At 40.8% G+C, this 15859-nt stretch overlaps 1 protein-coding gene across 1 annotated transcript in view; it reads right to left on the bottom strand.

Moving 5' to 3' along the window:
* Neto2 (neuropilin (NRP) and tolloid (TLL)-like 2) overlaps positions 1-15859 on the bottom strand; it is a 70524-nt gene that overhangs the window by 51677 nt on the left and 2988 nt on the right. The window contains exons 3-4 of the mRNA XM_005401465.2: positions 15439-15857; positions 14528-14687 (exon numbers count right to left, since the gene is read on the bottom strand). Coding sequence (XP_005401522.1) covers positions 14528-14687; positions 15439-15857 — 579 coding nt within the window. The remainder of the gene's footprint in view (positions 1-14527; positions 14688-15438; positions 15858-15859) is intronic.

The raw sequence follows: 15859 nt of genomic DNA, 5'->3' as shown, positions 1-15859 counted from the left end.
AAATACAAATGGCAAATAAATAGATAAAAAAATTGTTCAGCATCATTGGTCATTCAAGAAATGCAAATTAAAACAACACTGAGATTTCATCTCACCCCAGAAAGAATGGCCATCATCAAAAAGTCAACCAGTAACACATGCTGGAGGGGCTGTGGGGAAAAAGGAACGCTTCTGCACTGTTGGTGGGATGTAGACTGGTACACCCACTATGGAAATCAGTGTGGAGATTTCTCAGAAAACTAGGATTAGAGGTCCCATTCAACCTGGCTATTTCCCTTCTGGGTATTTTTCCAGAAGTATTGAAAACATCCTATCACAGAGATATTTGTGCACCCATGTTTATAGCAGCGCAGTTTGTCATAGCTAAAGCTTGGAAACAACCCAAAAGCCCATCAACAAGGAATGGACAAAAAAGATGCATTATTTTTATACAATGGAGTATTACTCAGCTATAAAAAAGATAAACTCCAGGCTTTTATAGGACAATGGATGCAACCAGACACCATACTCGTATGTAAAATACATCAGACCTGTATGTGTAAACATCATATTGTATCCCTAGTGTAAGAATCTGAAAAACTAAATAAAACTCAAACAGTACAATAGATACTGTGAAAGGAAAGGAACAACTGGCATGAGAGAAAAGAAAGAAGAAAAGGAAAAAATACATATGGATATACAAGGATAGCTGGGATAACCATACTCCTGATATCTATTGGTTTATTGAAAGGAATAGTTAATGCTTACATTTTTTTTTCTGACCAATTTTGCATGATTATATGTGGTAATCTGAACTAATCTGGAGACAGCAATATGCAATATAACAACCATTATTCAATCCCCACTATCTTGATTAGTGAGACTCTATCATTTCTAATTTTTTAATATTATTTTTTATTCTCTTTAATTGTTTGATCAATCTTGCATTCCTACATCTGGTAATCTGAGCAACTTTGCTGAAGATAACAGTATGCAATATAACAACTATTTTTAACTTCCTATCACCTTGTTTTGAAATTCTGTATTGTTTTTGTGTTGCTTTGTTTTTGTCTTGGTTGTTATTATTTTGTGTTTTTTTTCTCTTTAAAATAAAAAAAAGATATACCATCCTAGCTAAAGTAGTATAATTAGCAACAACTATAGCATCGAGCACAAATTAGAAATTGACCAAGTGTGGTAACCATTAATTTTGTACCTTAAACCATGGAAGCAAAGTCTATAGTTATGTAACAGAAGCAGTCATAAATTGGGAGCTTGTATGTAAAGTGTTTCCTCTTCGTAGAGTGGTTTTACCCTGTGGTGGGGAAATTTATGAAGAAGAGTGGAGAAAACAAAGATGGCTGAAAAGAAAGTAGAAGCAAGGCTGGAGGACAGAGGATGGTCATGCAGGCTTTGGGAAACTGAAGAAGAGGGCAGAAGAGAATGAAGGAGTAAGCACAAGATTATCTGAATTTGGTCTCTGGGTTTGGAGGATAGGATTATTTTTCTGTGGCTGGAGTTCTTCTCAGCCATTTAGAAAACTGTGAAAAAAAGAAAGGGAGCAATGAGGCAGCCCCACCCACATGCTTCTATTCTATGTGTCTTTGTCCCCAAGCACAACAATGTTTCACCTAACTTACCACCTGCTGGCTTGGATTACTGTTGCTTTGGACTTTTCCAAGCTGCTAGTCCTGCCTGCCCATCATGTGCACCCTAGTTGGGGTCTCCTGTGTTGCTGGTGTTCCCATTGTTTGCACAGTCTCACTGATGTAGGGAGAAGGATCCAGTCATGTGGGTATTTCCCCGTGGGCCAGTAGCTGGGTCTAGCTGCTGGATTCTTCCCGCTGGGATGATAGTCAGGGGGACATTTTATTTCAACAAGCAGCTTGCCATATCAGGGAGATATGGCCATCAGTACAAATGAAATGTGAGAGCTAAAGGAACAAAGCACAAGTAGTTCATATAAAGTTCCTACCCAGGTTCCTTCTCGGGTTCTCTGTGTAAATCAGAGACCCAACGGTGCTGAAAGTGTAGGAGCGCTGATTCTTATTTACATTTTATTGCAGGTCAAACTCTGTAAGCAGGTCTCAATGAGACTTTCTAAGGCTATTTATCTTGGGTATTGAAAACATGAACAGGCCCAAACAAGAGCCAAAAACTTCAGTTTGTGGTTCTTTCAGAGATTAAAAAAAAAAAAAAAAGTGTGTGACTCCAGTCAGTAAATGGCCACCACGTTCAATTTTAAATTCAGGTGCAGTTAGGCACTTGGGCCCCTTTGTTACATCTCATCGAGAAATCAGAGTAGAAGCTGTTCCAGGTCCAGCCATCCCTTGTTAGGATCATGGTGGCTGAATGGTAACCAAGTGAGCAGCTAGAGCTGTCTGCTCATGAGGGGACCTGATCAACTGGGAGATACGTATCAACCTTTCTAATCCAGCCAGCTGTGGTTTCTGGCTGGAGCCTCAGAGGTTTGAATAGGATGCTGACAGAGGACTCTTGCAGGTATCTGTTACATAGGCACGATGATCTTAAAAAAGAAGTCAGAGGCTTACTCACGGATGAAGGGAATCATTAGAAATTGTAGGACAGAACACAAGAGGGAACCAATGCCAGAGGGCAGTGGGCTGAAATACCTACAAATTTCAAGTTCAACAGCCATGAAGACCCTTTTAGAGATCCTTTAAAAACTCAACTAATTAAAAGATTTTGCAAGTTTCCAACTCAAGCTGGCTAGGAAGATTTATCCTATAACAACGTGAGGTATTTGAACAGCACAGACGCCTCCTTGCCCAGCAAGAGCATCATCTAATACTGTAGGATGAAGTTATGCAAACTCTGTGAGCAAGGAATCCAAAGATCTCTGTTCAACTCCAATGGCCGAGGTGGTAGAAGGGATGATTCTATGGACAAGGCAGGGAAAGTTAATGGTCATGTATTCATTGCAGGTGGTGGCAGCTTCGAGCCAGGATCTTAGTTTAGCCCAACCACCAAGTTCAGCTCTTCTTGGTAAAGATACCCTTGGGAATGTCCACAGCTATCATCCTCACAATCTGAGGAGTTAATCACTAGAGGACCCAGCAATAATACAAAAAGTCCTTCTTGCTAGTGTATGATCTAGATTGTGAATGGGCTATTTGTAAGACAGTAAAAAATATGGTCAAACATCCCAAGAGTCATGTAATACTCATCTCCAACTATCTAGACACTTAAGGTCGGATGATCTCTCCTTTTAGCCACTGATAATAAAAAACCCCAGCAGGCCACATAAGAGCCCTGAAATCTTTTGGAGGCTAGTGGAAAGGGAGCGAATACAAGTTGATAAAGGAAGAGACCAAGGCAGACCAGAGTGATTCATTTGGCAGTGAGCAGAGGTGTTTTTCCAGTTGACATGTACATGCTGCAATAACATTCATGTTTCTGGCAAAGGGCTTAACTTTATGGTAGTACTTTTGCAGATATCACTGAGATACAAAGTTAAAGCCAGAGGCAGAGGAACAAGTGTGCTGTTTTCAAAGGGTAAGGTCTAAGTATGTTTGAGGGCTATTGTAAGAAAAAAGCAGGGCACAGATCTTATTAGGGAGTACATTTGCAACTGAAAAGGCTCAGGTCAAGTACTCTAGAGTGGGTCACAGTACAATTTTACATGACAGCAAAGTTAACTATTAGAGTTACAATTACCAAGTTACTAGTACCAAAGGCTTCAGTAGGTGTATGGCAGCATACCCAACATTCTGTTAGGTTTCCAGTCATGACCAACGTTTGGGCATATTAAATGATGGCATCCCCCACCCCATCTGTACAGGGGATTGTAGATGGTTAGACATCCAGGACAAAATGAAAATCACTACTGGACTTAAATGGGGATCAGTAAGTGGGGGAGATGTAAGGATAAGAGAAATGTCAGAGGTCATAAGGATTTCTAAGAATGGGCCAAATTGGCCCACGTAGTTAAGGATCCTTAGATTTAACAAGAGGACAATTAAAATAAGTACAGTAAATCTCGGACTTAGGAACATTCCCGTTGCAAACTTTTACAGGTAGATTGTATAAGATTCACTTTGTTGGCTTACAAACTAATCCACCTTATGAACAATTCTCCTGGAGCAAAACTTGTTCCTAAGTTGGGAACTTACTGTGGTGTGGATGTTACTAAAGTGCTGATAAGTGAAAGATGTCAGTGTTCCAGGATCACAGAGGAAGAAAAAAGTTAACAGCAACAAGGCAGAGCAGGGCAAAGAAAAACCCAAAAATTTTAACTGGTTGCAGGTCCATTTTGAGGTTACACAGGTCCGGCCCTGATTCTTGGGTAACCTGTTTACTCAGACACCAACTTTTTTTTTTTTTTGTTCAGAGAGGTAGGCTTTCCAGTTAACTTGATTTGGTGTATCAGTGAGAGAAACTGAGGTCCATTCAGTATACATGGGAGGGAAGGAGCCTTTCTAAAATGGGACATAAGAATCCAGAAGTCTGTGCCCTGCAATTTAGCTGTACATGGGCTACTTAAAAGAGTACCTAAGGAGGACCCTTCTAGCAGGGCTGGAGGAAACCTTTGAGCTCATGTCTTTTCCAGTAAACATACTCTCCAGTCCTTAGGCTTAAGACTGGCTTTATCTCCTGCAGCATGCTATTGAAGTAATCTTCAACAGAGCTAGTATTGTGTGGTAGGATGTTAACCAGCCCCTTGCAATAATGTATGTCTCCTCTGATGAACATAGACTGGTACAGTCCTTCGTTCACAAGCACTGGAGAGAACTTGCTTTCCTATAGGTAACAACTATGGGAAGGGCCTTGGGCCAAGGCAGATGAATGTCTCACAAATTCCTACGAACTGGGTTTTATTCCATCTGTTTGTTCTACTTGTCCAAAAGACTGGGACCAAACACAATGGTCATACTAATAGATAGGCTTAATTTTACAAAGTCTGAATAATCTGCCCTGTAAAATAAATCCCTCAGTCAATATATAAAGTACTTAGGGGATCCTGCCCCCATGTTGGTATAACTGTCCCTAGTAAGGCTTTGGCTAATACTATGGCTGTGGCTGGCGGCAGAGGAAAGATTCACTCCAACATGAAAACACGCAAACACAATGACCAACACAAACTGTGGTACTGCATGCCTCTGTGATCCCAGGTACCTGGGAGGATGAAGCGGACAGATGGCAAATTCGAGGCCAGCTGGGGAATTTAATGAGACCCTCCCTCAAAATAAAATAGAAAAAGGGCTGAGAATGTAGATCGATGGTAGTTAGGAATATTTATATCCCTGTGAGGTATTGGGTTGAATAAAACTTGGCAGACTTCAAAAGGGCCACTTGGTAGGGAAAAATAACGTATAAAAGCATGAAGTGGCTTTCCAGGGTTAAAATGGGGACACATTTTACACAGTTGGTATACTTGATGAGTAATGGTAAACGAGGGCTTCTAACAATGTAGCATTTTCCACTGGACCATTTTACCAGTATCCCAGTAAGTCAAGGCACAGATAAGGGATAAAATTTACTTTTGTAGGCTAGGAGTGGAAACATAGTAATAGAGTTGGGCAGATTGTATCAGGTGACAGTGAGATGAGGTGAGAAGAGAAAAAGTTCTTCAGTTAGATAGCCAGGAGAGAGGTACTGGGTACGGTGAGCTAAGGGAAGCTTCCACAGAGTGAAGGACACAGGTGGTAAAACCAGATCCCACAACGATCTTTCAGTGACTTTAGTAAGAATGGAGGCAGCAGCGACTGCCTACAGACAGGAAGGTAATCCCTGGGTCAATGGATCTAGTTGCTGACAGCAAAAACCTGTTAGTTGTTCTGTTCTGGGACCTTTCTTTCTCATTCATGAATAGGTGGAAAGGGTGACTAATTGAGTGTCCCAAAATGGAAGCTATTCCCAACTGCTTCTGTATCTCCTGGAAGGTCTTCCAGTGGAGGACCACTGACTAGGGCCTGCAGAGGAATTTTTTAGTAGGCTATAGAAGAGGTGGGACACACATCAAAGAAAAGTTTGGTGGCCAGTTCTGAAAGTAACTAGCAGTACTAAAAGTATCTGGATAATAGCTAAATTGTGGAAGCAACCAAAAAGTCCATCTGCTGAGGAATGGATAAAAAAATTGTATTTTTTTATATAATGGAATATTACTCAGCTATAAAGATAAACTTGAGGCTTTTATAGGTAAGTGGTCACAATTAGAGACCACAAGTATAAGTGAAATAAATCAGACCCACATGTGTAAACAACATACTGTCTCACTAGTTTAAGAACCTGAAAGAGTGAATAAAACTTAGGAGTTATGACAGACATTGTGAAATGAAAGGAAACTGCTCAAAAGTAAAAAGCAACTGGGATGAGGGAAAAGAGAAAAGAAAGAAGGGGAAAATAATGTATGTATGTATACACAGGATAGCTAACATAGTTGTACTACTGACTTCTATCAGTTTGAAAGGAACAGTTAATGATACATTATTTGATCAATCTTACATGTCTGTATTTGTTTTCCTGAGTAACCACTTTGAAGATATCAATGTGTAACATAACAACCATTGTTAATTTCCTATCACCTTATCTGAAATTCCGTATTGCTTGTACTGTTCTTGGGCTATTTTGTAAATGGATATGTGTTTGTTAATGTTTCCGTTCTTTTATCTTTAAAATAAAAAAAAAGTCTCTGGAGTTGTCCTTTGGTGTTACAAAGAGGGAATGCTAAAATGCCTTGAGAGCACGAAGGGCTGAGATTTATACCTCTGGATGTTAAGAGGTGACCCAGAATTCTGACAGAGGTCTGACAGAATAAAGTCTTCCCTTTGAAACCTTACACCCTCTGCAGGGCAGGTTATGGTGCAATCTGCCAGTAAGGCAAGCCTTTTGGGATGAGGTACATAAAAGCAGATCATCCATGAATTGAAGTAAGGCTGCACCATATTAGGAGATATCAGCTTAGTCCGAAGAACTGGAGCAGTAGGTGACGTTGTCAGTGTATCCTTAGGGAAGGACTGTCCAGGTATCTTGTTGGCTTTTACACAACAAGGTATAGAAGTACACTGGCTATCAAGATATACTGGCTATCATGATATACTGAAGGAAGTATCACAGAGGCCAACAGTTTTGAAGTATAGGCTCAGAGGTATAAGGGTAGAGGACCAATGGATGTTAGTAACTATGCTGTTAACTGTTCTGAAATCCTGCACAAATCTCTATCCTCTTTCATTAGGTTTGTGGACAAGCAGGATAGGAGCACTGCAAAGACTAGTGTAAGGAATAAATTTTTTAGGTACAAAGTTTTATACTATGCGTTGTATGCCAGCTAAGACCTTGGGACTTAGGAAGTACTGCTTGATACTGTGCAGATTTTAATCCACCTGGATTTTAACTGAAGGTGATAAATGGACATCACCACTAGAAGGTTCCCTAAGGCTCTCAGGCAATTCTTGGGAGGGCAAGGTGGGTAAGGTTAATGGGGTTGATAGGATAGATGGCTACACTTGAGTAGGTACTGTAAGGCCATGGCTTTCTGATACGGCTAATTCGAACATCATTTCCTCCTTCCTGGAGAAAGGGATATGGAGTTGATATGCTTCTAGAAAATCCCTCGCCCAAAGGCGTACAGGGGTTGTTGAATAGGAAGCAGTGACTTTCTGAGGGAGGGCCTCAGTGGAAAGAACAGGGCAGACGCTAGGGAAGAGTCATAGGCTGGTGAGCACACAGAAAGAAGTGTGTCAGAGGTAAGGATGGACACAGTAGCCTCAGGTGTCAACCAGAGATCTGTCTAGTTTGTCCCCAATTTTAGTAATATCCTTGGCAGGTTTTAAGTAGATGAAATGTTGCCTGAATGTCCTTGGAGCACCCTTCCTTTTGCTTGGAGGGTGTGGTGAAGTAGCTTTATCAGGATTTGACTGAAGCCTTCATTTGGGTTTGAAACAAACAAAACCAGCTAATGTGCTTTTTATTGAGACCTGAAGGCAGTTGGGTGACCCTCTGTTATAAATGGGATGCCATTAATCTGGCAGTTTTTCCTACCACAGCAATCTAAGGCTTGAGTGACTATACCACTTAACCTTTCCTAGGGATTTTGGTTGGCTAAAGGGCTATTTCAGGGAGCATTTTACTGCCCAAGTGAAATCATACTGTTTCTCTGAGGCTGCTGAGGGCTACAAAGATAAACAAGCTGAGAATCACAATTCCTTAATTCTTGAGTTTTGCTAAAAGGTTTGTTCAAATCCATCAAAGCAATCAGGACAGGTTCATCTTTCTTTGGGTTATGATGCTGTCTGGCTTTTGGAAAATAATTAAAGGAGTGATTTTTAGTACGCTAGCTGCTTGGTACTTTATTAAATCCTAGGCCACCACCATATGCTAACAATCTTCAAAGAGGGTTTCCACTTTAGCAGCTAGCATCTATTCATCTGTATATCTCCCAAGCATGATAGTAAGTTAGTAAAGATCTGAATATCCAGGTTGGTTATGTGCTAATGGTCAGGCTAAACTAGTGGTGTTGAACCTATGGCACAAGTGTTGTTTTTAAGACAAAAGATGTTAATATTTGAGCTTTTCCTAAGCTCAGTATTCAGCTTTAATTGCAGTGTTGGTGCTTTGTAATAAGTAAGTGGGCTTGGGGTTGTAGTTTGGGTACTAGTCTCTAAAGAGTTCATCATCACTGGACTCAACTGTCATATGAATATTTTTTTTGTCATGAATTTAAGAGTGTCACTTTTGGGACTCAGCAAACCACCGACAATGGCTACACATTCCGATTTGGTTCAAGGAGTGTGGGCAATCTGTCCATGTCCATTTCCTATAACTGAGACCTTAAAGGGCACACTTAGGGCAGGGTCTACATGATCGGAGAAAGGAGCAGGGATGTCAGGAGACAGTAGGGAGGAGGGAGAAGGGTAGAGGTGGTGGGGAAGGAACAGACGGCGGGTAGGGAGAAATACCTGCAGCAGCATTTGCCTTGGGAGCACTGATGGTTTTAGTTTTGTTATTGCAAGCACTAGTTTCTTTTTCTAATGTGTTGAGTTTGAGATTTACTTTGAATTATTATTCTCTTTGAGAGAAGCACGAAGATTCTTGGATTCATTTAGAAGATTTGAAATACCAATTAAAGAATGCCTCCCAATGCCTCTGAGAGGTTCAGTATTTTGTATATTTTAATTGTGTATATAATAGAAAAGTTTTGGAGTGAAAAGAATCTCATAATGGCAAGCCAAATTTTAGATTGTCCCAGGTTATCTGGCTCCAGAGACCTAACCAATTACAGCTTTCTGAACTGTAATTTTTAGTGAAAGAAGCTGGGGTATCTGCAAGGTGACTAGCAGAGGGTTTGGAACCTGGCTTACGTATTTTATAGTCACCTAACGAAGTGGGCAACTAAAACAGTTGTGGGAGTTCCCACTGTCAACCGTGTGGACTGAGTCTTGATAACATGAATGAAACTGTGTACTCCTAACTTAAAGTCTCCAAGGCTTTTGTACCTGCGGCACGGGAGGTTTGGATCCGGTGTGCCTCAGCATCTGTACCACCAAGGAGACAACTGAGCTCCAAGGGGCACTTGCAGGTGTCTGCTTGTTAGTCCAGGATGGTGCCGGGAAGAACCGGGAAGGTCCCCCTGGATTCCACTTTGGACACTAAGGAATGTCAACAAAAATGCACTGGAAAAATTTCAGGACAAAAAGGAGAGTTTGCTCCAAATGGGAAATACAGCCTTTGTTAAAAAACACAAGTGTCATCTGAAGGAAAAGGGCTGGTTTACATTAAGCAAGTTCCTGCCCAGGTTCCTACTCTAATTCACTGTACAGACGAAGACTACAAGTATGCAGGAAAAGCTTAGTTCTGATTGGTTGTTATTTAAATCTGATAGCAGGTCTCAGCTCAATAATCAAGGCTGGGAGGCAAAAATAGAGCTTTTTGGAGACTATGTTGGCAGTTGAAACAGGAACACGCTGGAGCAAGGGCCACCAAGTTCAGTTTGTGGTTTTTCCAGGAACACAGTATATGTGTGAGCCCCCAGTCACCAAAGGGCTACCAGATTCCACTTTGGATTTAAGTCCAGTAAGCTACTTGCCCCACTTCATAGAGATTCATTTTATTAGTTTCCACTAGTTGGATCAGGCTATAGGAAATGAAGATATTCATATTCTGCCATCAGATTACAAACTGGTACAACTTTTTTGGATGTTAATTTGGTAATATTTTAAAGCTCAAAAATGTGCAAATCTTACCCAGTGATTTTATCTCCTGGGTTTGAAAATGGAATGACTAGGATAGTGGTTTTCAAACTTTTTGTGCACTGTAATCACATTAAAGCCTTATTAAATCAGATTTGGGGGGTTTGTTTTCAAATATTCTGATCCAGGACCCCATTTGGAGCACCACTGCAATAGGATAAGTTTACTGCAAGAAGCAGGTTGCCTTTTTTCTTTCTTTGGTGATGACAGGGACTCATATGGACTGATAAGAATAGGGCAGGCCAGGGCACAGTGTGGGCAAAATAAAGCCAAGTGGACTTTGGTAACGTTGATCATGAGGTGAACTGCCTATGACCTATTCTCATGCCCCTACAAATACTTCTCATTGTTTCTGGTCATCTGCGTTTACCATGGACCTCTTTTCAAGTCTAGGAAGTTATCTTTACATTGTCTAAAGCCTGCTATGTTAGGAACCTTCCCCATATTAGTTTTCTTTGACAGTATTCACTTTATTTCTGTGAGTGTTCACCAGCTTGCTCTCTCTGGTTTTGTTACTTCACTGATTTCCCACACTCCTATGTTAGCATTAGGACTGGTATAAATAAGAGAAAAACCTAAACAGTTTAAATAAGATGGAAGTATATTTCTCTGACATATTAACAAACTAGAGATAAACAGTCAAGGGGCAGAGTGAAGGCTGTAACATCACCAGGGACCTAAGCGCCTTCCCTCTCATTATTCAGCTGTCTGACTTTCATTTTCAAGGTCATTTTGTGCTTCAGTATGAATGCCAGAATGCCAGTTATTTTAGTCTTCCTTATGCTTGCATCCTGCTTGGCAAGAATGACATGATATAAGGCTTTTCTTTTCCCTTATAAACACTTGCCCAGAACTCACAGTTATCTCGAAGTAAAAAAAAAGTTTAGATAACAAGGTGACACTTTTTCTAAGTTATACACATCATTTTCTACTGATATGTGACCTACTAGCCATAGTCATATGGCTATACCTAACCCCACGAGAAGCTGGAAACAATGGCCTTTATTTTGAGTAATTGTGTACTTAACTAAAATTCAAAGAATTACTGAAGAAAGGTAAAATAGATATTTGGAAACAACTATAAATTTCTGTCACAGTCCCCTATAGCCTCTTGTGTGTACAGCAGGCAGTGATTACAAAATATACAGCAGATCACATTACGACCTTTCGTAAAATCTTTCAGTAGAGTCCCACTACATGTAACAAAATCTACTCTCCTAGCTGTGGCTTCTGAGGCCCTATGGGATCTGGCATTTGATCACTTCTCTCACTCCTGATTGCTACTGAGGACTACAAAGACTTTCTTCTCATTACTTGAGCACAACAAGCTAATCCTTGCCTTAGGGACTAAGCCAGTGATGGCGAATCTTCTAGAGAACATGTGGCCAGACTGCAACCCCAAACCTGCTTTGTACTGCAAAGTGCCAACCCTGCAATTAAACCTAAATACTGAGGTTTTAGTTTAGAAAAAACCAATTTATCCACTGCTCCGCTGCTGGAGAAACTTGGCTAGAGTGCTGACAGAGTGCTGGGGTAACTTGGCTTGACTCTGTGTGCCTGCTGTGGAGCCTGTGCCATAGGTTCGCCACCACTGGACTAAGGCATACCTTCTGCCTGAAATCTGTCTCTGCATAGCTGATTCCTTTGTATCATTCAGGACCTGTAGGCTTTCCAGATCTAAAGCAGCTCTACATTTTCTCTACTCCTTCGTTTTCTTCGTTGCTTATACTGCTTGGTATTTTGGGTCCAGATTCACTGACATGTCCCCACTGCCTGGCCCATGCAGCACTCCATACAGATTATATGGATTCCTGAAGTCATCAAGTGTGATCCTAAGTGCACAGCTCACGGACAGCGCTATACTCACTGACAAGCACACACCTCGGTGTAACAGAAGCCAGATATATGACCCAGCTTTTTATCTGAGCATAGGACAGGGAATGGGAAAAAACCAGGTATTTTTCCCTTGCTTTTCTTCAGACACCCAACATCTACTATTATTTTCCTCAAGCTGGCTCAATTTACTTTTGTTAGTAATTACACCCATCTTCTTTCTAACCCTTCCTGTTGTAAGCTTCTAAATGTTTCACATAAGATTTGTTAAATCTAATACAAGAGGTCAGAATGTGCCAACCCTAACTCCCTAAACATTACTGTTTTCTGTAGTAGCAGAATGGAATATAGTTGGAGCCAATCTGCTACGTGACATAGCGGTGACATGGTCTTTTTTATAAACTATGTTCCAAAGGATGAAAAAGTACCTCAAATTAATCGAATTCAATCTTCTTAGTTGAGAAAGAAGATGCACGGTGCCTTACGAACACTCCAGCCTACACATGCTAATCTCACTGACAGTCACTTTTCTAGGAAGGAAAAACTGCAGCAGAGTGCTGCTTTTTATTGCCTGCAGAATGTGAGAAACTCTTTGTTAGTCAAAATGCTCTGAGATGGTAGTTTGTATGCTTTATTTTGATTAAGGGAGTCCTCCTCTGACATCCACAACTGTCATCAAATTTTAACAAGATTGGATGATACCTAAAAAAGTACTTGGTATCTTCTAGGGCTGTATTAAAACCAACACATTTTAATGTCCTTTGAATTAGAAAAAAGATGGAACATTTAAGTTAGAGTACTGTAATCTATAATTTTGTAAGCAATATATCAAACTTTGAAAAGCGTCACGTCACTCAGATGTTTGAGGTTACTGGCAGAGCAAGGCCCTCCACCAATCACAGCAACCTTACTCTCTTCTATTGTTTTTGTTTTAAATACTGCCTCAAAGAGTACCTTTGAAAGAGTCCTATTAAAGGAAGTTTGCAGACCTTCTAGAGAAGATCACATTGTAGGACTTTCCTTTCCAACTCAGATTATAATATAACCAGGATCTCAAAATACCTCCTGGATGCATATTTTGTAACATCAATAATTAAGTTATTCTGCAAGAATATGAATATAAAAAAATGATAGGAGTTTGTGCTGAATTGGCTGGGGGTACTGATGCAGAACAGAACTTGGACTGTTGTTTCAAAATTTTAGATGTGAACTTTACTTAATAGTGCTTCACTGCCCCTTCTTACTCCAAAAAGGACTGAAAGTCAATGTGACTCAAATTTGATTTGTAAGACACACATTTTTTCCTAAAATAACAGTTTGGCTTCAAAATATAAACTGGCTTTGAGGATTTACCATTAATAGTGTTACAACAGCTTTGCCACCCCTCAGCTTTCGGTAGGTAGTATCTGCAATTATGCAAAAAGTTAATTTTTAATAAGGTTGTATTAAAAACTTTATTATGCATAGCTGTTTAGTACTATATTTCTATATAGTTCATGTTCTTGGATGAGGGTGAAGACTAAAGAATAGAAAATAATACAGTCTCAGACAAGACAAAATGTAGTGCTCAGGGTTATTTATGCTTTATTACATCACAAATTTAACCAGTCTATATAGCTTTAAATATTGTTGAGTCTCACAGGATCCTCCTGTAGTACGTGTGTAGTATAAGGATAAAAAAGTAATTTTATAATCCTAATCTAATATTTCCAAAGGATCAGGATGCTTGGCCATCCTAGAAGGTTAACACAAATTTTGTAAGACCCAGAATAGCAATAAACAGTTAAAAGAGAGATATTTAGTACCATACAAAAGAGGGTTTTAAAAACCTAATAGGAGTTATCCTATTCTAAATGCTGAAAGTAAAATAAAAAGAATTAATGGAATTTTAAAAACTAACTTCATAGATTCGTTTTGGCTATTTTAGTACAAACTGCCTGTAATAGTCCAAACAAGGCTTCCCATCGGTAGTTCCATAATTATGCAAGTGTTAAGTAGTTGCTTTGGATAAGAACCTCTGATACCGAAGCAACTCACTTTATAGGATATTTGAGGGATAGTTTTTCATGCCTTGGAATACATAACGTATAATAGCACTGGGGACCAATATGAAAGTTAATTTTTAAAAATTAAAATTGTTTAGGTAATACTGCCCTGCATTTAGCTAAAAAAAAAAAAAATCAAGCGAAACAAGGTGTGTGGCAAAACCCAAGTCCTCTCTTCACTCTGGTCTTTAATCCCATAGGAAAAAGAAAAAGCAAATTTCTTTAATCTTTTAGACCAATTTCTAGCACTTACAAACACATACCACAGAAAACTTAAAAATAACTTGCTTTCTCTGTAGTCAACCCTACAACCATTTATCTTGAGCTTTAAAACACTCCAGTATGTAAAAATAGTGCAGGCTGAGTAATATTAAAAAAAGAAGAGCCAAACACTACGTCTCCTGTAGCTCTGCCTTCACCACAGAAGCCCTTCCTGAAAGGTGCGACAATTCAGTGCCGCACAGCGGCCAGAGAGGGCAGTGTGTACCGACGCATAGGAGAGACAGAGGCGCGTCTCCCCCAGCAGCGGAGCAGCTACTGAGGCTCTCTCAGTCTTGCCAAGTTGTGCAGGTAAAGCTGGGGAACTGATTCCGATTTCTTCGAGGGGGTACTCTCCAGTGGACTGCCATTATGATGTTGTTAATGCTAGCATGGTGCATGCACAACCTGAACACAAGAAAATGTGGCAGAGTAGCACCATCAGAAATCCTACTGTCCATGGGATTTGTTATAAAAGAGTAAGACAAAATCTTAATGTTCAAAGAGTGACTAAGAAGTTACACAGAGCTACCGAATTTCAGAGCTGTTCTCGTAATACAGTAAAGGAACCATGAAGGATTTATGCACTACTTGAAATGCTCACCAGGTAAAGTCCTGTTAGCTTAGTACATGCTGAATATAAACATACGTTTTAAATGGCTAAAGTGATCAATGAAAAATTTAAGCCTATGTGACCAACTGAAACGTAAATTTGTCCAAAATGTAATTTGTCCAGGTAAAATTAAGCTTCATTTTTTTAACAAATAAAACAGATTTCAAAAGTGTTAATGTAGGGTAAGAAAAACACCGACATTTGTCACTGAACGAATACCAAGATACAGCGATAAGCTACACAAGCCAACGTTAATGCGAAGCTTTAACGTCCTCCTCAGTATGAAAAGAGGGTATCTTCTAACATAGCAAGTATTCAGACAGGCGATTTCCATAGAAATAAGCTAGAAGAAAAAGGAAGTCCTTCACTGGGCGGTGGTGCGTCTTTCCCCGAGAATAAAAGGATTTATTCAATTCGAGTTTCAGAAGCAACTTTGTACCCTAATCTAAACAACCTATATATTGCAATTTTCCTCCAAAGAACACCTCCCTGAAATGCAAACCGACCAGCGCGTTTCAGCGCTTCGTGCACCGGCAAGCCGACTCCTGCGTTCCGCGTAACACTCCGGGATCCTCGCGGGCGGCCGGGCGCGGGGTCCCCGGGAGGGCGCAGGGGCCGCCGGCCGGGTCCGCGAGCCCGGAGCCCGCAGTGGTGCCGCAGCCTGTGCGGCCGCAGCAGGTGGGACCGGACCCGGCCGGCTGCGGCGCCTGGGGCTCCTCGATCCGCTCCGCGACGTCTGGGCCGGGGCTTTCGGGGATTGCGTGGAATCACTTTTTACTATTACGTTTGGAGAAGCCTGGGCCTTCGCTGCACTGACCCGAGCCCACAACTTTGCAAAGCCGAGCGCGGAATCCCCCGGGGAAGCGCGAGGGCAGCGGCCGCAGGGCCGCCCAGGGTCCCCGCGGTCCCCGGCTGCGCCCCCT

This window comes from Chinchilla lanigera, unplaced genomic scaffold (assembly GCF_000276665.1).
Source record: "Chinchilla lanigera isolate Chin_1 unplaced genomic scaffold, ChiLan1.0 scaffold00073, whole genome shotgun sequence".
Lineage (NCBI taxonomy): Eukaryota > Metazoa > Chordata > Mammalia > Rodentia > Chinchillidae > Chinchilla > Chinchilla lanigera.
The sequence above is the reverse complement of the archived record's forward strand: the minus strand, read 5'-3'. Positions and strand labels throughout refer to the sequence as shown.